This window comes from Ambystoma mexicanum, chromosome 2p (assembly GCF_040938575.1).
Source record: "Ambystoma mexicanum isolate Mex_15411 chromosome 2p, UKY_AmexF1_1, whole genome shotgun sequence".
Lineage (NCBI taxonomy): Eukaryota > Metazoa > Chordata > Amphibia > Caudata > Ambystomatidae > Ambystoma > Ambystoma mexicanum.
This window is the reverse complement of record NC_090923.1, coordinates 176,650,378-176,671,458: the sequence shown is the minus strand read 5'-3', so window position 1 is coordinate 176,671,458 and position 21,081 is coordinate 176,650,378. Positions and strand designations below refer to the sequence as shown.

The following is a 21,081-nucleotide window of genomic DNA, read 5'->3' as shown; positions in this document are numbered from 1 at the left end:
TCTTTTCGGTCAAAAGAGCCTCAAGCTCCACCGTTTCTTTATCCGATCAACGGGGACCCGTGTCGGATTCTTCTACGCCCCTCAAGGGTGAAGATTTCGTCGAGCACGCTTTTGGAGGATTCCAGAAGTTTCTCAGGCCCTCCTCGAGCATGGCCCAGGAGAAGGGAAGCTCGACGCCCGGAAAGCTGTTCAGGGTCTGCCCTGGATGCCAGCTTCAGAATGTCTTTAAGGAGGACGAACACTCCCTTTGCCTCTACTGCCTACATGAGGACAAGACGCACGTGGAGAAGGACTGTGCGTTTTGCGGCAATATGTCGGAGCGGACCATGAAGGACCGCCATCAAAGTCTCGCCAACTGGCTGGAAGGAAAGAGCCCGTCAGGCGAGAAGAAGAAGAAGAAGTCCGAGCGGTCTTCTAAGACCTTTGAGGGCGCCCCGGTGACGGGGGTCCAACAGAAGGCCAAGCATCGCGAGTCCGCTGGCACCGGGAGCGCCGAACGGGTGCCAGGCATGGCGCATCCTCCCCGGCGCCATCAACCACGAGCCAACGCTCTGGCTCGGGTAAGAGGAAGGCCGAGCACCCGGCGAAACTCCTGGAGAGACCCCGGTCGTGCCCTAAGGCCCCATCGGAGGGGGAGCGAGGTTGTGACCCTCCCCCCAAGGAGAAGGCGGTGAGCGCACCTAGGGTGGTGAAAGCCTTGATCCATCCGGCCAAGGCCTCTATCGAGACAGTCGCGGCGGCCCTGGCTCAGCCTGTGGAGGCTACACCAGTGGTGGCGACCTCGGGGCCCAGAATCTCCCTGCTACCGCGGAGGGAGTCCTCTTTCATGCCCATCGACAGGACCCCCGCGAAACCTCTGACGGAGAAGAAAAAGGGGGGGCAGGAGGTCGTCGTGGACTCGGCCTCAACCTCTGAGGAGGAGCTGATCGAAGTCTTAAGCCACGGCGTTGGCGTGGAAGAAGACCAGCCGGTCGGGAGGGACCCCGACGTGGAAGATGACGAGGGCGTTGAGGGTGCCGACGGGGCTCCTGATCGCCCGTCGGAACTCCCTCAACCAGTGCCGCAAGACAACTCAGCGGCCATTTTGTTGGCTATACAGTCCTTATGCTCAGAGATAAGGACGAGACTGCCGTTACCACCAACGGAGGAACCGCTCCCGACGGGGGACCCGGAGCCAGGCCCTTCTGGGGGCCCTCCTCCTAAGAGAAGAAGGATTCATCCTCCACCTCCTTTTCAGCTATCGCACCCTGCTCAGCCCTCCTCCCCGTCCACGACACGTTGGGATGATACAGGGACTGACACGGCCGCGACGGGTACAGACGACGAGGTTTACGACGAGGATCTCCCGTCGTCACCTCCCACCCGGGCTTCCCCGCCCGACGAGATTGGATCGTTTTACTCCATGATCGCCAGGGCATCCAAGCTTTTCCAGCTCTGCCCGGAAGAGAAGAAGAAGGAAGGTTTCCTTTATCAACGGCGCGAGACCAAGAGGAAGACGGTCCTCGCTGTACCTCTACTAGACGATATTTGGGATGAGGGCCTCGCTCTCCTCAAGAACCCATCCACGACGCTGGCTAGAAGGGATCGGTACGAGAAGAAGTATCGGGTCCCGGACGCGGCCCCCTTGTGCCTTCGGGCACAGCTGACCCCGGACTCGGTCGTCTCTGCGGCGGCCAGGAAGAAAGCGGGGGGGGCGCGACCTCTACGCCATCCTCCCCGCCGGACGGCGAGGGAAAGAAATTAGACACGATGGCACACAGAGTCATATCATCTAACAGCGACGACAATTAAGGTGGCCAACGCCTTGGCTATCGTAGCCCGCTACGACAGGGAGTTGTGGTACAAACTGGCCCCCCTGCTGGACTTCCTACCAGACGACAAGAGGGCGGAAGCCCTAGAGATCTTGCAGGAGGGAGAGGTGGCGTCGGACCACGCCACTACGATTGCGACGGACATCGCTGACACTGGATTTCGCCAGTTGGGCAACAGCGTGTGCCTTAGGCGGCGTGGATGGCTCAAGGCTACTGACTTCCGTCAGGACGTGCAGACCAGAGTCTTGGACATGCCGTTCGACGGGAACAACCTGTTTGGGAAAACAGTGGACGATTCCCTTCAAGCCATCAAGACGGAGACGGCCCTGGCTCTTGGGATTCTCCAGCAACGGCGGCCACCCTTTCGGAGCGGCGGAAGCAAACAGGGTGCGTCCAAAGGTTCCAGCGGCGGATTTTCCACCTACCGTGTTGGTCGTCACAGGAAGCTTACAGGGGACCAGGCAAGTCAGGCGGACCCCGCCGTCGTCGCCAAGGAGGACAAGGCGGCAAAGCCTCGTCGAAGCAGGACTGAACAGGCCGTGGGGTCGGGCCCCCACCGAAGCACCCCGGTGGGAGGCCGGCTGGCGAGCTTCGTCAGCGCGTGGGAGTCCATCTCCACCGACCGTTGGGTGCTGGACGCCCTGGTTCAGGGTCACGCGCTCGAGTTTCTAAAGAGGTGCCCGCGCATCCCCCCTGTGGCCAGGAAGGAACATCACGTCCCTCAACTTCTCTTGGAGATAAGGGCGATGCTCAGAAAGGGCGCCATCGAGCTCGTCCCAAAGAGGCTTCGGGGCTCCGGAGTTTACTCAAGATACTTCCTCGTGAAGAAGACGGGAGGATGGCGTCCCATCCTGGACCTACGACGATTGAACAAATTCATCAAGGCACAGAAGTTCAGGATGGTCACCCTCCAACACGTCCTGGGTCAACTGGAGGAGGGCGATTTCCTGTCGTCTTTGGATTTGGAGGATGCCTACTTCCATATCCCCATCCTAAAGGGACACAGAAAGTTTCTCAGATTCGTGGTCCAAAGGCGTCACTACCAGTTCAGAGCCCTTCCCTTCGGATTGAGGTCGGCACCCAGGGTGTTCACCAAGTGCCTCGCACCTGTGGCGGCGCGGCTGCGCCTAGAGGGGATCCACGTCTACCCCTACCTGGACGACTGGCTCATCCGGGCAAGGACCGTCCAACTACTCACGGACCTGGGATTCTCCATAAACTACGCCAAGTCCCACCTGGTGCCCGCGCAAGACGCGCTGTTTCTGGGAGCGAAGCTCGACACAGTGTCGCTTCTGGCCTCCGTCGGAGGAAAGGACGAGGGCCATCTTGGGCAAGGTGCAGCGGATGCTGGTTGCGGACGCGGCCAGGGTGAGATCCATCAAGTCCCTCCTCGGAATGATGTTGTCTTGCATTTATCTCATCCGCCTGTGCAGGCTCCGGATGCGCCCGTTGCAGGAGTTCCTGGACGCACGCTGGATCCAGACGACTGGCAGCTTCGAGGAGAGGATCACACTCGACGAGAGTTTCCGACGAGCGATCCTGTGGTGGGGCACCCGCGCGCATCTGACGGCGGGCATGGACTTCCAGACCCCCGGCCACCAGGAGACAGTGACCACGGATGCCTCCCTGGAAGGGTGGGGAGCGCACACCAAAAATCTGCACGCGAGAGGCCTTTGGCTTCCGACGGAGAAGTCCCTCCATATCAACGTCCTGGAGCTCCGTGCAGTGTTTGGGCCCTCAGGTCCTTTCTTCCGTCCCTCAAGGGCAAGGTGGTGAGGATCTTCACCGACAACACCACCACCATGTTCTACATCAGGAAGCAGGGCGGTACCAGATCCCCAGCCCTGTCCAAGGAGGCGCAGGATCTGTGGCATTGGGCCGTCGCCCAAGGGTTGTTTCTGGTGCCCTTTCACCTGGCAGGAATAAAAAACACCATCGCCGACTCGCTCAGCAGAGAGCTGCGCTCATGCCACGAGTGGGAACTACGGCAGGATCTAGTGGACCGCCTCTTCCGACGTTGGGGCACACCCCAGATCGATCTGTTCGCGACGGCGACGAACTCCAAGTGCCGGAGGTTCGCCAGCAGGTTTCCCCAGCCGAGGAGCATGGGCGATGCTTTCTCGTTCCCCTGGGAGGGCCTGTTTCTATACGCGTTCCCTCCATTGCCGCTGCTGATCAGGCTCATCAACCAGCTCAAGAGGTCATGGTGCAGGATGATCCTCGTCGCACCTGCGTGGCCGAGGCAGATATGGTTCCCGGACCTTCTGGACTTGTCAGCGTCCCCGTCAATCAAGCTGCCAGTGGGCGCGGATCTTCTCTCCAGGGAAGGAGGCGCCATCCTCCATCACGACCCGAAGTCGCTGAACTTGCTGGCCTGGCTCCTGCAGCATTAGAGTTTGGAGGATACGACATACCGGCCGACTGCAGAGAGGTTCTTGCAAAGGCCAGGGCGTCCTCAACTCTTAAATGCTACGGACACAAATGGAAGAGGTTCTCTGTCTGGTGCCACGCACAGAAGATTAACCCTCTACGGATTACGGCTCCCCAGGTACTGCCGTACCTGCTGACGCTGGCCAAGTCTGGACTGGCGCATGCGTCCATCAAGATTCATCTTGCTGCGATCTCCCGATACACCAGAACCACGGGGCTGACGTCTTTGTGGTCTCATCGTCTGGTGAAAGAGTTCATGAAGGGACTGTTCAGATCGTTCCCGACGGTGAAGGCTCCGGCCCCGGCGTGGGAGCTCAACGTGGTGCTGACCAAGCTCATGGGACCTCCGTTCGAGCCTCTGCACTCGGCTCCGTTGAAGTTCTTGTCGTGGAAAACAGCGTTTCTTGTGGCCATCACCTCCGCACGACGGGTGGGAGAGATCCAGGCCCTTTCCTGCAAAGCCCCGTACTTGACTTTTCACGACACAAGGGTAGTGCTCAGGACACACCCCTCCTTCATGCCCAAGGTGCCGTCGGACTTCCACCTCAACGAACCCTTGGTGTTGCCTGTTTTCTTCCCGTCGCCTTCGTCGCCGGCTGAAAGGACTTTGCACTCGCTGGATGTGGCTAGAGCGCTGAAGTTCTACGTGGACCGCACAAAGTGTTTTCGGAAGACGTCACAACTCTTTGTGAACTTTGGACCTGTCAATCAGGGGAAGGCTCTCTCGAAGGCTTCCATTTCCAGAAGGCTCTCCGGCTGTATCATGTACTGTCATCGGTTGGCAAACCGTCTGCTGCCTGGCCATCCGAGAGCCCATTCCACCAGAGCGATCGCAGCTACCACAGCGTTCCTATCTGGTGTGCCCTTGCTGGACATCTGCAGGGCTGCTAGGTGGAGGTCGACGCACACCTTCAAGAAATTCTACTGTGTCGATCGGGGTTCCAGGGAGGAGTCCAGGGTCGGCCAAGCAGTGCTGCGCAACCTGTTCGCCTAAGGTGAGCCTGGTGAGGAGGTAAGAATTGCTTAATGTTGAGTTTGATGTAATGCTTAATGTTGAGCCTTTGCCACCTCCCGTGGTTGTGCATGTGTGTACTGCTATGTATTCTTTTATTCATGAGCATGTGAATCCATGCCAGACCCCATGCTGGAGAAGGAACAAGTTACTTACCTGTAACTGTTGTTCTCCAGCATGGGTCTGGCATGAATTCACATGCAAACCCTCCCGCCTACCCCTCTGCGGCTCTTCACTTGGTCATACTGCCACTTCACGTGCTACCAAATCTGAAGATGGCTGCCATAGGCGGGGCTTAGGTAGAGGGCAGTCATTGGCTGTGGTCAGTATGACGCAGAGATCAGTGATTGGTTACTACTACGAAAGACAGATCAGAAACGAAACTGATACTGATTTTTTCTTTACCGAGGATGCCCAGCCTGACGACGGGGAATATTCATGAGCATGTGAATCCATGCCAGACCCATGCTGGAGAACAACAGTTACAGGTAAGTAACTTGTTCCTTCACCGCTGGACAGCAAATCAACATTTCCACCAATGTGAACATGGCCCTTTGTCCCCAGAGGAGGCACGGAAGAAGAAGTGGTTGATTCCATCTTCACCGACACACAAAGCCATTAAGAAGATTGTTTTCGACAAAACTCTATCAAGAGATTTGAGAGGACTGACAGAATTCTGTCACACAGGAGATTTGGAGGTGTTCCACAATATGTGCCTAAAGTACAGGCCAAAGCGCTTGCATTTTAGTTTTCGGGGCATGAAACATCGCACTCTACTAGCGGTCTTGGCCCATAACAGCAATGTCGGACGTGAACAATCTAGGACTAGGGGTAAAGTAAGGATGCCTCGCTACACTAAGGTGTTTTCAAAACGAAGTAAGCAATGGGTGATCAAACCAGTCTATGATGAAATGCAGTTCGACTTTGTGAAAGGCCTTATTGTTGCTGTGTTAGAGAAGCACAGATATGGAATTTTGGACGTTTCTGGGCAGAGCAGTGATCCATTGCCACCGAACATTGCGACTGTGCCATGCCTACCCGAAGCACAGCTGATTGTGAAGTACAAATCCCGGTTTAAATAACTTCAATACGATTGTCTTTTTGTAAATAAATGTTATTGTTCAGTGTACCTGTAACCCTAACTCCTACCTTCACCATCATGGGTGGCGAACATGCTGGGTGTCATCTTTGAATTCTCTCTATTCACCATATATATGTGTATGTATATATTTTTCTCATGTCTCATCTCATGTAAATGTAAATGCTGCGCACTGTTAACGGAGGGAAGGCTTGCGTATTGCAAATAATAAAACAAACAAACAAACATAAATCTCACTTTTAACTCAACTCCTGTGGTACTTTATACTTTCCCTGACCTTCCGCCAAAAATTAAATGTCTCAATTTGGGCTGCAAAGCTCGCAGACAACGGGGACAAAATTGGGGCACTTAGAACGCGCCAGCCAAGCGGGCCGTGGCATTTGGGAGAGAAGCCAGTTCGCATTTGCACATTGAGGCGCACTACATAGACGGATTCTAAACTTCAAGTTCTCACAGATGCCTATACTACGTGATGTTGCAAATAAAAAATGCGAAGGACAGCGGCTTTGATTTTCAGCTCGAGCCCAGATGAGGCCCACAAGTCGCACTGGAAGTATAAGGGGCTATTGTTTTTTGACCTTGAGACAGGGACCATGCCGAAAGAACTACATTTGAAGGGGGTGCGCAATAACGTAAGAGACGATAAGGCAGAAAATTCAGAAACTAGACCGAGTTTCATTTTAGTTCAGTATACGAAAAATCGTTGTCAAGAGCACGGTCCGTTTTACAGACTGCATTACGAAGAGACACAATGGAAATTTCAAATATAATGTAAGAAAATGTTTACACGCTTTTATACCGGAATGAAGATTTAATGAATGGATGCATGAATAAATGAATGAATGAAGAGCTAGGAAAAGCAAGGAAAACGTGTTCGTAGTGGGCACATGGGCATGCAGGTCCACTGGTCTCACCGATCTCGGTCCTTGGCCCAGCCACTTTTCCCTGCACTGCCTACCTGCACTACGGGACTGTCTCTGTATCCTTCAGCCCCTTCTCCCGGCATTTACCTTGCACTTGCAGCTGGCTCTATTATTTAATTTGTATTCAACTAACCATGTACAGCACTTCCCCCCTCCCTCTTTCCCCATGCGCGATCAGAAAGACACCTGGCCTAGTAGGATCGTTGTCTGTCTGCCCTTGTTCCCCACCTGCCTCGTCGCGCCTAGAAACACTTGTGTATAGGCGCGTTACAAATGCCATATCATATATCATATCATTCCTCACGCATGTAGACTAACTGTCGTTTATCATTGTGTGTTGGCCTCGATTTATTTCGTTACTTTTCGCATTGATTTTAGAGCCGAACATACTCCATTGAACTATCCTTGCAAGCAAATAGTTTCTGATCGGCTGTAATAAATAAAATAAGTAATAAGTAATATTAATGAAGATCGGCTGGCGAGACTAATTATAATTTTTTTGTTTTCATAACAGGTATTTGCTCCCCTTCTGCTACTGCCATCGGTTTGAGACACCAGCAGATGGCTTTTACAGTAGACACCTGCAGCTTCGTGTGAATAACTGGAGCACAATGACAATTTTATGGGACGATCGCCAATGGCCCACATGCCCTTACGCTGTACTAGTGGCTAGAAGCAACATATCAACCTTTACGATGGACTAGTGCCTAGTTGATGGAACAGCCTTGCGGTTCACCGTGCTTCCAAAGTGCTTCTTTTAACGAAAAGCAACACCCTGTGTACCATGGCGGATACAGATAAAAGAAAATAAATGGCTTTCGGAGTTCATATGGCAATTGCTGAATATTCTCTAAACATTTAATGTAAAATAAATGTACTTTACCAAATGTACCGTGTTGCTGTTTGATTTTAAAGTACAGTTTCATATTCCGTATTGTGGCGCGCTGTGTTGTGAGATGGTCTATGTGGGTTTCCGGGTTCTGTGTGGAGTCGCGTAGAAGACGACTGGGCGCGTTTGCCTACGCAGCACAGTAACGTCACGGAGAGAGGCGGGGAATATGAATGTTTGGATAATGTCAGGCTCAGGGGCGGGGGAATTGATTTAATGCCGCAAAAGCAGGTCAGCCAGGGCGATGGGGGAAATGATAGGATTATCAGAAAATGGCGGCTCCCTGGTGCTTGTTTTTCGCATGCGTTTAATGGACGAAAACTCGGGTAAGGTCCATAGGAAAGTTTTCTAAAATCGAGCCACTTAGGCTTAAAAAAACATGGCCGACCCGTAGGGACAATACACATTTTTACTAGACCATGCCTTTAACTTTCTCCACTTATTCCAGGGGGAGTGCTGCCCCCCCCCCTCCGCGTCCTCCAGTATCTTGCGTGTTTTCATTAGAGCCCAACCCCTGGGCTTTCGCCTCTTGTCCTTCGGCGTGGGGCTAACAACCAGCTCTCTCTCTGTGTCAGCCCCTGTGCCGCCTGACTCGGCTGCAATGCCTCGTAGCCATTGATCTGCCTCTCCCTCGGAACCAATGCTGCAGGGGCGGTTTTGGTATTCAAACAGTAGCCTGCAAGGGTATCCCCATCTGTAGCAGATCTTTTTTGCTTGCAGCCAGGTGGTGACTTTCTGAAGGCACCTGCGGTTTGCTAAGGTGTATGGCGAGAGGTCCTGGAATAATGATATGGCAGAGCCACGGTATTCCACCTTTTCCACCTTTCTAGCTGCCGCCATTATCTCCTCTTTTTGCTGAAAAAAGTGGACCCTAGTCAGAACATCCGGGAGAAGATTACGCTTTTGCTGGATAGAGGAATACACCCGACAAGTCCTGTCCAGGGTCAGTTCGTCAGAGTCTCGCATTTTTAACAAGGTTTTAAAGAGATCCTGCACATATTAAGCAAGTTCCTGGTCCTGAACCTGTCTTGGCACTCCTCGGATCCTAATATTATTCCTCCTTGAGCGGTTTTCCAAGTCCGCCTGTTTTGCCGCCATTTCCTCCAGTCTGCCTTCCACATTCTGCATTCTTTTGGCAAGGTCTTCATTGTCTCGCTCGTGCTCGCATGCTAGGTTCTCTAATTCATCAACCCTGGTCTCAAGGCAGTTCAAATTGGAGCTTATTTCCGCGATAGACCGTGCCAGCGAGTCTTTTGAAGACTGGATCTCTGATGTTATTGCCGTTGTGATGTCCTGCTTAAGTGCCCTCAACATTCCCTCCAATTCGTGTCTGGATATGGCCGGATCAAGGATTAAATCAGACCCATGTGAGGCGTGAACCTCTGCCACAATCGACTCCATCTTCTGCGGGGTAGGCGTTGCTGCAGTCAGGAAATTTGTAATTTTGCTCCCTCTGTTCTTATTTCCTATTTTGGGCATCGCCAGAAAGAGGTTGCTCAAGTCAGTAGAGTGCCCCTCGGAGTTCCCTTGAAAGCCGTGCCCACCGACTGTAGTGTGCAGGAGGCTTGTGCCCCTATGACATTAGCTTCCCATCCAGCACCCTAGCACCTGCTTATACCAGAGTCTTGTTTGCCTCTTTGACTGGCTTGCCAATTCCGTTCCCTCCAAGTCCCAGCTCCCAGATTAGGCGTCAGTATATTATGGGCGTTCTCCAGTTCCGTGGGGTCAGCGGCTCCCAGCAGCCCGACACGAGCCACCTGCAGCCAACCCCCCCCCCGCAAGCCGGCTGCCCGCAGGGGAAGGGGAGGCACGCTCCGGCCCAATCCGCGCCTCAACACTCCACCGCTACGCCTCCCCGGGCCGCTCGCACCAGCGTCCCTTTTCTCTCCGGGGCTCTCCGCTCTCCTACCGGCCAGCCTGCAGGCCTCCTCAGTCCCGCCGTCTCAGTCTCCGCTCCCCCCGCTTCAGGCTTCTCCGTTGCACCCGCCAGCCTTCCAGGAGACTTGCCTTCTCGTTCCGGCTCCGCATTCACTGGGCTCGCAGAGCGCCGCGGGGCTCAGCACTCCTCCTCGTCTCCAAAATCCGGGTAGCTCACTTCCTCTCTCCGCGGCACCCTCAGCTCCTTCACTGCCTTCGCCTCGGGCAGCGCGATCGGGCCGCGGGACACAGCTCTCTCCCCGGAAGTTGCTCTCTGCGTCGGTGCACTCCGGCTCGCATCAGTGCTCCTCTCCCACAGCCCTGCACATCCTCCAGGTCCTGCGTACGTTTCCAGGTCGCACATCCGAACTCGGATACCGCAGCTCCCGCGCGCCCGCCATCTTGCGCGCCCACGGCTTCCCCTCACGCGACTCCGGGCCTCGGGAAAAACAGCTCCCCGGCGACTATAAACTTCACATCAAGTCGCCGCCGCACTACACGGCACTCCCAGCATATTCCATGTTGAAATCTAGGGGACTAAGGGCATCTAATAGCCTTTAAATTGGGGCCCGTCCCGGAGCTTACAGCAGGCACATCCGCATGGCGCCCTGCCTGGCCACGCCCCCCCAGAGTGTTCTTATTTTAAAATTCCTTTGATTTCTCAGTTTCTGTAAGGACTCACTAATGTTACCCCACCGTCTCCTTTCCAGGTGCCCGGTTTGGATTTGAACCTGCTTCTAAAATTCCTCATGGGAGTTCCGTTTGAGCCTTTACATTCTTGCCCTTTGTGACTGTTGACCTTGAAAACTGTATTTTTAGTTGCGGTCACTTCTGCTCGCAGAGTGAGTGAGTTGCAGGCACTTTCCGTTAAGTCACCCTTCACAGTGTTCCATAAGGACAGGGTTGTCCTTAGGGTTCGTCCTTCTTTTCTTCCAAAAGTTGTTTCGGAATTTCATTTAAGCCAGAAGGTCATTTTCTGGCGTACTATCCTCCTCTGCATCCTAGTAAGGAAGAGGAGAGGCTCCATAGGTTGGATCCTAGGAGAGCTTTAAGTTTCTACATCTCGCGCATGTCCCGGGTCAGAGTGGACGATCAGCTCTTTGTAGGATACGCTGGAAGGCGTTTAGGACAAGCTGTTACTAAACTTTGTCTAGATGGATTATCTTGACAATTTCTGAATGTTACCGCTTGGCGGGTAAGGACCCTCCGGTAGGCTTACGGGCCCATTCTAATAGGGGTGTGGCTGCCTCTACTGCCCTGGAGAGGGGTGCTCCCATTTGTGACATTTGTGAAGCAGCCACATGGGCCTCTGTCCATACTTTTGTAAAGCACTACTCCCTAGATTCTATCCATGGGCAAGATTTGGCCTTTGGCAAGGCGGTCCTCTATTCTGCAATTTAATTGTGCATTCTAAAATTCTAAATTCTTTTCCCACCTCCTTACACTGGCACTGCTTTGGGAGTCTGTCATAGATGTGGACTACGTCGGAGGAACCAATCCCTTTGAAGAACAAGTTACTTTCTTACCTGGTAACGTTCTTTTGATTGGATGTTCTGATTACGTATTCCACATCGCTCCCTCCCTACCTACCCCTCTACAGAATTTCTTATGCGATTGCAGCTTTTGTTTCCGCAAGGCTTTCTGTAGTCATTCTGGCAGAAGATTGGTGCCACAAGTTCCGGGGGAAAAAAACTACAACTGAGGCTACGGGCGTCGTGAGTCCTACTTATAATATCCGGTGACGTCGACTCTACGTATTGACGTCATCGACACAGGACGCAGAAAAATTTCTGAAGCAGCACAGCTGTCCATCCTCCTCCCCCCTTCCAGCCTTCACCCCATCCCCTCCTCCGAGGGGTGAGACGGAAACGGAGATGGCAACGACGGGGACGGACGACAGTGGTGATGACGGAATGGACCTCCCCTCACCACCTCTTTGGGCCTCCCTCCCTGACAAAATTGGCTCCTTCCACACCATGATCGCCAGAGCATCTGAGCTCTTCCAGCTCTGCCCCGAAGAACAGAAGAAGGAAGTTTTCCTCTACCAACGACGGGAGGCCAAGAGGAAGCCTGTCCTCTCAATCCCGTTACTGGATGACATCTGGGACGAGGGGCTGGCGCTCCTGAAGAACCCATCCACGGCTCCTGCTAGGAGAGACCGGTACGAGAAGAAGTACCGGGTCCCGCACTCCACCCATATGTGTCTCAGGGGACAGCCGTCCCCGGATTCGGTGGTCTCTGTGGCGGCGAAGAAGAAAGCGGCGGGGGCGACGGCGTCAACTTTAACATCCCCACTGGACGGGGAGGGGAAGAAGCTGGACGCCAGGGGACGACGGGTCATCTCGTCGGCGGCGACGACGATTAAAGCGGCCAACGCCCTCGCCATTGTGGCATGCTACGACAGGGAGCTGTGGTTCAAGATCGCTCCGCTGCTGGACTTCCTCCCGGATGACAAGAGGGCCAAGGCCCTGGAAACCTACAGGAAGGCGAGGTGGCTTCGGACCTCGCCGACACCGGCTTTCGCCAGATGGGAAACAGCGTTGGCCTTCGCCGGCGCGTTTGGATCAAGGCCACCGACTTCCGTCAGGACGTGCAGACCAGGGTAGTGGACATGCCCTTCGACTGGAACAACCTGTTCGGCAAGACAGTGGACGAGTCACTACAGGCCATTAAGGTGTACACCGAGACGGCTCGGGCCTTGGGTGTTCTTCAACAGCGACGGCCGTCCTTTCGGAGCTCCGGAGGCAAGCAAGGTGCCCCCAAAGGATTCGGCAGCGGTTCCTCGTCGTACCTCCAAGCGGCCCGCACCTCGTTGCAGGAGGCCTACAGAGGACGCGGCAAGACAGGAGGATCCCGTCGTCGCCAAGGAGGCCAAGTCGGCAAGGCCGTGGCGAAAAAGGACTGAACCGGCCATGGCATCGGGCCCTCACCGGAGCACCCCGGTGGGAGGCTGGCTGGCGAAATTTGTCAGCGTGTGGGAGTCAATCTCCACCGACAGTTGGGTGCTGGATGCCCTGGCCCGCGGGCACACCCTGGAATTCTGAAAGAGGTGCCCCCGTATTCCACCCGTGGCCAGGAAGGAAAACCACGTCCCACAACTACTTCTGGAGGTACAAGTGATGTTAAGAAAGGGAGCCATAGAACTCGTCCCAAAGAGGCTCCGGGGCTCCGTACTGTATTCGCTGGCAGTTGGCGACCCATCCTGGACCTTTGTCGTCTAAACAAGTACATCAAGTCCCAGAATTTCGGCATGGTCACCCTCCAGCATGTGCTGGGACAGCTGGAGGAAGGCGACTTCCTATCGTCGCTGAACTTGGAGGATGCCTACTTCCACATCCCCATCCTAAAAGGACATCGAAAATTCCTATGATTTGTGGTCCAAGGGCGACACTATAATTTCAAGTCCCTTCCCTTCGGATTGAAGTCGGCGCCCAGGGTGTTCACCAAGTGCCTAGCACCAGTGGCGGTGCGGCTGCGCCTGCAGGGGATCCATGTTGTTAGCAGAAGCCTGTGCAGTTCCCTTAGGGAGCACTACAGAAAATTAGGACTACAGGTGAAAGCAATAAATCCCCTTTGGTATCAGTCTGTACCACAAAGATTTAGTTGGTAGCTGTGGCTGAGCAGTCAGACTTATCTCAAGAGGGAGATGAGCAGTATTCAGGGTTTACACAATAGGCCCCCAGTACTATGGAACAAGGAAACACTGACCAAAGCTTTGTAGTAAAAAGAATATATATATTTATTTTATATACTTCTAATTAAACACATCTATCGCAGATCTTAAAGCAAGTTAAATTCGGTCAAAGAAAGTATACACAACTCCCTAGTTAAATTGTAAACAAGTTTGAGCAAGAGTGATAACTGAGCAAAACGGCACAGTGCAAACCAAACACAAATGGCACTCTAGCAATTTCTCACAGGGGAGGGAAAGCACACGTTATACAGAAATATCTTCTTACACATCCTAGCAACACTTCCCATAAGTTTGTGAACCAGTTTAAGCAAGGCAGTGCATCCGTATAGAACATACTTAAATGAAAACTGAGCAAAATTTCACAAGGTAATCTAGAGAAGGCAGTTCTAACAAATTTAGCCAGAGTCAATAGGCCTGTGCCAGAATGAGTGGTACAGGGCAAGGGCCCAGGAGCAAAATGTTCTTGTAGCTGCAGTCAAGTCTTTGGTTAACGATTTTGAAAAGGTGGATGCAGAAGGTGAAAGACAATGTTAAGAGAGACAGGCGGCCAACCCTACCCTACAGGTAGGTAAAGGATTTAAACCCTTCAGGTAGGTAAAGGATTTAAAACACCTTTAGCTCTACCGTGCAGAAAGGGCGGCCTGGCGGAACAATGTACCTTTAAAATGAAGAAGTGGCTCCTGCGGTGGCGGTTGTTCCTAGTAGTTCCTGCAGTTCGGGGGATCCAGCAGAGGAAGAGAGTCTCTTGCCGTGGAGGAAGGTTCGAGTTACTGCACTACCCATGGATGAAACCAGCCGCGGTGCTGCCCATCGAATAAAAGGTACACTCCTTTAAATCGCTGTCCGGGTGGACTGGTGCCTGGCTATACGGCCTCGGAGTACAGGGTACTGGCGATTCGACCAAGGCAGGTCTGGGAGGGCGATTGGCAAACTGGTTGGCCCCAGCAGCTCAAGGGAAGAAGGCTCTTTCAGATGAAGATCTTCTCTCGTCGTGTGGAGAAAAGTGGTGAGACGCTGCAGCAGGGCTTCACCGGTGGTTCAGTCGTTGCAGATATCTTTGGCTTCTCTCCTCTTCGGCTTCTTAGTTCCAGTGGCGACGTCTTGCTCTTCCAGTCCTCAGGACCCTGCTTTTATGCAAACAGATCCCCAGTCATACAGCATGGCTGTCACTCACAGAGTAGAGTGGTCATCTTGGCGGGAGACCCTCCAGCCTATCAGGATAGAGTGCGACTTGGGTTGCTGAGGCATCCCTGTCCAGGGGTCCTACTCCCCCTCCCACACAATGGACCCACCCCAGACTCAGTGGCGCCGAAAGGAGGGCTTCTTGGCAGAAGCCCGCCAAAAGGACGAACAAAGGATGCCCGACCTGGGTTAGGAGTTTAGAGAAAGACACGAGAAAGAAGTTATATTAAAGTTCTGGCAAATAAAACCTACCGGAGTAAAGTTAATATTAAAATACACCGGCGGTATGTTAGAGGCTGTCAGAAAATGTGGTATCCTCGAACAATGGGAAAATCCCATAGGAAAATATTTGCGGTCGAATATTTACGGTAGTAACCACTGCCACCAGCCAGAAATGTTTGAGAGAGGGACTATACGGTACCCTCTCGAACATGAACATAAGGGAAAAACTATGAACCCCTTCCAGTACCTCCATAGTAAGATGGTTTGTACTGGTTTAGTTCATAAAAATTGACTAGTAAAAACAATTGGGACTTTACATGCCCTGGGAGACAGTAGGCAGCCCCAGGGTATGGAGTCTATGTTTGAGGGTCACTACGACACACCTGTGTAACTGCACGGAGGGTGCTGTGTAACACATGTGAATAAAGATGGTTCCTATAGAGGTGAGAAAAACCCCATAGACATTAAACACAAAAATAGCCTAGAACACACATAGCAAAAATGCCTAAGAGTGGGAAAAAGAGTCTCACTCTTAGCAGGAGAGAAAAACAAACCCTTTAAATCCAGCAAAGCTGCTGGGGGACTCTATAGGTAAGGGAAATTAGCCATAGAATGAGAATTCTCCCTAACACACGTCTACCCCTACCTCGACGATTGGCTCATCCGAGGAAAGTCAAGAGAACTCGCCGTCGATCACACAGCGATGACCGTCCAACTTCTCACGGATCTGGGATTCTCGATCAACTTCGCGAAATCCCACTTGGTACTGTCGCAAGTCGCCCTGTTCCTGGTAGCCAGGCTCGACACAGTGGCGCGATTGGCTTCGCTGTCAGAGGAAAGGATGAAGGCCATCCTGGGCAAGGTACAACAGCTGTTGACCATGGACGTGGCCAGGGTGAGGTTCATCAAGTCCCTACTCGGCATGATGTCCTCGTGCATCTACCTTGTGCGCCTATTCAGGCTGCGGATGCGACCCCTACAGGAGTTCCTCGACTCCCGTTGGATGCAAGCGGCGGGCAGCTTCGAAGACAGGATCTCACTCAACGAGACTTTCCGCCAAGCGATCCGGTGGTGGGGCACCCGCGCGCATCTAGCGGCAGGCATGGACTTCCAGGCATGGACTACACATCAATGTCCTGGAGCTCCGTGCAGTGTTCTGGGCCCTTAGGTCGTTCCTTCCGTCCCTCAAGGGCAAAGTGGTAAGGGTCTTCACCGACAACACCACCATGATGTTCTACATCTGAAAGCAGGGGGGCACCAGATCCCCAGCCCTATTCAAGGAAGTGTAGGATCTGTGGCACTGGGCCGTCGCCCAAGGGATGTTCCTGGTACCCTTCCATCTGGCAGGAATAAAGAACACCATTGCCGACTCACTCAGCAGGGAGCTGCGCTCGTGCCACGAGTGGGATCTGCGGCAGGATCAAGTGGATCTCCTATTCCAATGATGGGGCAATTCCCAGATCGACCTATTCGCGACGGCGAAAAACGCCTAGTGCCGGAGGTTCGCCAGCAGGTTTCCCCAGCTGGGGAGCATGGGCGATGACTTCTCATTCTCCTGGGACAGCCTTTTCCTGTATGCGTTGCCCCCGTTGCTGTTGCTGCTGCGACTCATCAGTCAACTCAGACGGCCCCGGTGCAGGATGATCCTCGTTGCACTGGCATGGCCGAGGGCGATCTATTTCTGGACCTTCTGGATTTGTCAGCGTCCCCTTCCCCCGGTCAAACTACCGATGGACGCGGATCTTCTCAGCAGGGAAGGAGGCGCCATCCTCCATCACGACCCAGGATCGCTGAACCTGCAGGCCTGGCTCCTGCAGCACTAGAGTTCGGAGGGTATGATATCCCGGCAGACTGCAAGGAGGTGCTTGCAAAGGCCAGGGCATCCTCGACTCTCAAGTGCTATGGACACAAATGGAAGAGGTTCTCTTTCTGGTGCAGTGCACAGAAGATTAACCCTCTGCGGATTACGGCCCCTCAAGTGCTGCCGTACTTGCTATCGCTTGCCAAGGCGGGGCTGGCTCATGCCTCCATCAAGATCCATCTGGTGGCTATTTCCCGCTACACCAGAACTCCGGGCGGTCATCTCTATGGTCTCATCGCCTGGTGAAGGAGTTCATGAAAGGACTGTTCCGATTGTTCCCGCCGGTGAAGGCTCCGGCCCCTGCGTGGGAGCTCAACGTGGTGCTGACCAGGCTCATGGGGCCGCCATTCGATCCTCTGCATTCGCCACCATTGAAGTTCCTGTCGTGGAAGACAGCGTTTCTTGTGGCCATCACCTCCGCACGACGAGTGGGAGAGATCCAGGCCCTCTCCTGTAAACCTCCATACCTGACATTCCACATTCCAGCTGAGGAGGCACCCCTTCTTCATGCCCAAGGTGCCGTCGGACTTCCATCTCAACGAGTCATTGGTGTTACCTGTTTTCTTCCCTTCGTCGCCGGCTGAGAGGATTTTGCACTCGCTGGATGTGGCTAGAACGCTGAGGTTCTACGTGGACCGCACAAAGAGTTTTTGGAAGCCATCACAGCTGTTTGTGAACTTTGGACCTGCGAACCAAGGGAAGGCCCTCTCGAAGGCTTCCATTTCCAGATGGCTCTCTGGCTGCATCATGCACTATCACCGGTGGGCAAACCGACCGTTGCCCGGCCATCCGAGAGCCCATTCAACCAGAGCGATCGCTGCTACCACGGCGTTCCTGTCTGGTGTGCCCCTGCTGGACATCTGCAGGGCTGCTACGTGGAGGTCGACGCACACCTTCACGAGATTCTACTGCATCGACCGGGATTCCAGGGAGGAGTCCAGAGTCTGCCAGGCAGTGCTGCCCAACCTGTTCGCCTGAAGGTGAGCCTGGTGAGGAGGTAAGAGATGCTTAATGTTGAGTTGTTGAAATGCTTAATGTTGAGCCTTGCCACCTCCCGTGGTTGTGCATGTGTGTACTGCTATGTATTCTTGTATTCATGAGCATGTGAATCCAAGCCAGACCCCATGCTGGAGAAGGATCAAGTTACTTACCTGTAACTATTGTTCTCCAGCATGGGTCTGGCATGGATTCACATGCGAACACTCCCGCCTACCCCTCTACGGCTCTTGTCTTGGTCCTACTGCCACTTTACGTGCTACCAAATCTGAAGATGGCTGCCAGAGGAGGGGCTTAGGTAGAGGGCAGTCATTGGCTGGGGGCAGTATGACCCAGAGACCAGTGATTGGTTACTGGTAGAAAGACAGTTCAGAAACGAAACTGAAACTTATTTTTTTCTTTACCGAGGATTCCCAGCCTGACGACGGAGAATATTCATGAGCATGTGAATCCATTCCAGACCCATGCTGGAGAACAACAGTTACAGGTAAGTAACATGTTCCTTATTAGAAGCAGGAAAAAGTTACAAATGAACCCCAGGCCCCAACACAGCCTCCCAGGCCCATGACTCCCATCAGACTTCTGTTCTAAACCCAAATGGAACCAAAATTACCTTGATTCAATTAGTGCACCCTGACATTATATTGAAATATCTCACCTTGATATGACAAGGTTAAGGAACCATATCACTTGCAATGCATAGACTTCTTCCAGTGTGCTTGCAATTTTGCTAGTTCAGATAGGCCCATAAGTTTTTTGACATCCTGCACAAAATGTTGTTCTCTCAATGATCGAGTTCACCAACAAGCCTAACATAGAGCACCTTAAAAACGCAATATCCATTACTCGAGAAGGCTCCTACAAAACCCCCCTTTCCATTGCTTGCTAATGGTCAGTGTTGCTTTTTTTTATCATAGAAATAGATTATGAATACAGAATTCTTTGCATATATGACCATCAGACAGTATCATTTGTTTGCAGAGTACAATGAATAAAAAATCATTCAGCCTTACAACCATGTAAATAAAAGATAGTCAATGGTAGGTGGCACTGGTTGCAACTATCCCTTTGTTAGGAGTCATGTGAGTTAAGTGGGCATTTATCCAAAGACTCCTATTGTATTTCTCTGAGCATGTTGTATGCTTCAGGCAGAGACTAGCATGGTTTCTAATGAAAAGCACCTTTTCCACACCATTGTGCTGTGTCCTTTCTGTAACAATAGATGGGCTACCCCTTCCCATGGGTATGCACTTCATTGAGGAAGCACTGTCTTAACAGTATTGCATGTATATGTCATTATGAGCATGTCTGTGAACAATGTTATTTCTCATCCTCTGTAGATGCTGACCTTCATTATGCTAGCTCGCCTAGCTACACTGTTCCCCAATGCAGTACTACAAAGACTTGACCGACTGATAGAACCGCTGAGAGCAACTTGCACCGCAAAGGTATGTATTGTGTATGGTTACCCTTGCAGAACCTGCTGAGTCTAAAACAGTACAATTAATAGCAGGCTGAGTCCCACACAGGAACCGCACAGGATCCCAACACTGTAAACCTGCAAGAGCCTTTCCTCCCCTTCTGTACCTGCCAAGTTCGATCCATTAACTACACAGAGCGCACCACACTAGCCATGCTGAACCTGCAGTCTTAACAAAGAACCTGACTAGCCCAACAGAAGTTTCATGAGCATTTTTGCAGAACCTTCCAAATCCAACAATGTAACATACAGAGCCCAAAACACTAACCCAACACACTTAGTTGTGCAAAGCCTGCAGACCTCAACACAGTAACCATTAAGAGGCTGCAGATTCTGACCCACTTATCATAAACAACTCAATGTAGTAACCATGCCCAGCCTTCCAAGACCAACACAGTAACCACACACAGCTCATTTAAGTAACCATGTAGACCCTGGTAAATCCAACAGAGCAACTATAACTAAACATGATTGTTCAATGCTGTAATCTCAAAGAGCCCAACTCACTAACCATTCCAAGACCAGCACAGTAACAATTCCGAGACAAAATCAGCAACCGTACAGATCAACAGTCCTGCTGCTGGACAGGACTGCTGAACCTGCATAGTCCAAAATAGTAACCATACTTTCTCTGCTCTGACCAAAACAGTAACCATTTAGAACATGACACATCCGTATGAATGACCCCACGCAAGTCCAACACAGTAACCATGCAGGGCCTGGGGAGTCCGACACACTACCCCTCAGATTCTTCCTAACTTCAAGACTAATAATAGTTTTTTTGTTATACATTTTTTATTGGTGAAATTGTTGAAACATTTCCAACAAGTAACTAGGGCCTACAAGTTCAGAGCAAACAATTACTGGTTGTTTACAAAAGAATACAGCTAATTAGGTATGAGCAATCAGATACTCCATAGCAGCTGTACCTGTATAGGTGGGTGCAGGATCATTATGTCGTGTTTTGACAAAGATATGAACAAAAGCAGATACCGACAGAAACCAGTAATACATTTAGGGCGGGTTATCATCCGATAGTTGGAAGACAGTTCAGTGAGAGCTTTCCAGGCCGCAAAGCCTGCGTCACTCCCAACCATGCCCTAGTTTCAGCCTCTCACCAAGTTCCAAGCTCCCTAAACCATATATCATATTGAGGGCCCTTATTAAATTTCCATGACATTGCCACTCGTCTTTAGGCAAGTATACATACTATGGGCCTCATTACGGGTCTGGCGGTAACTGTGCCGGTGCTTCCCTCGGGTTACCGCCAGACCCATAAATATTTACCGGTGTCTGACTTCCTGGTGCCACCAGAGATTACAACCCCAGCGGCCTGGAAAGTCATGCGCCGGTAAAGTTTAAGTCCCCATTCCCATAGAGTCCCTAAGGACTCTATGAGAGTGGGGACACAGAAGCACTTGCACCGTTGGTAACCATCATACATGTCCACAACATATGCATTAAGTCAGTCTCTTCTTGATTGCACCAGGGGCAGGTGGAAGGCGCACCAGTTTTAAATGGAATTACACCATTACTGCGCTCTCATCACTGCAACCTCGGAAAAA

At 52.3% G+C, this 21,081-nt stretch overlaps 1 protein-coding gene across 3 annotated transcripts in view; it reads left to right on the top strand.

Moving 5' to 3' along the window:
- The window catches only part of LOC138566324 (cullin-associated NEDD8-dissociated protein 1-like), a 1,042,465-nt gene that overhangs the window by 975,045 nt on the left and 46,339 nt on the right, over nucleotides 1-21,081 (top strand). For all 3 annotated transcript variants that reach the window (XM_069643460.1, XM_069643458.1, XM_069643459.1), the window contains one exon: nucleotides 19,377-19,484. In XM_069643460.1, coding sequence (XP_069499561.1) covers nucleotides 19,377-19,484 — 108 coding nt within the window. The remainder of the gene's footprint in view (nucleotides 1-19,376; nucleotides 19,485-21,081) is intronic.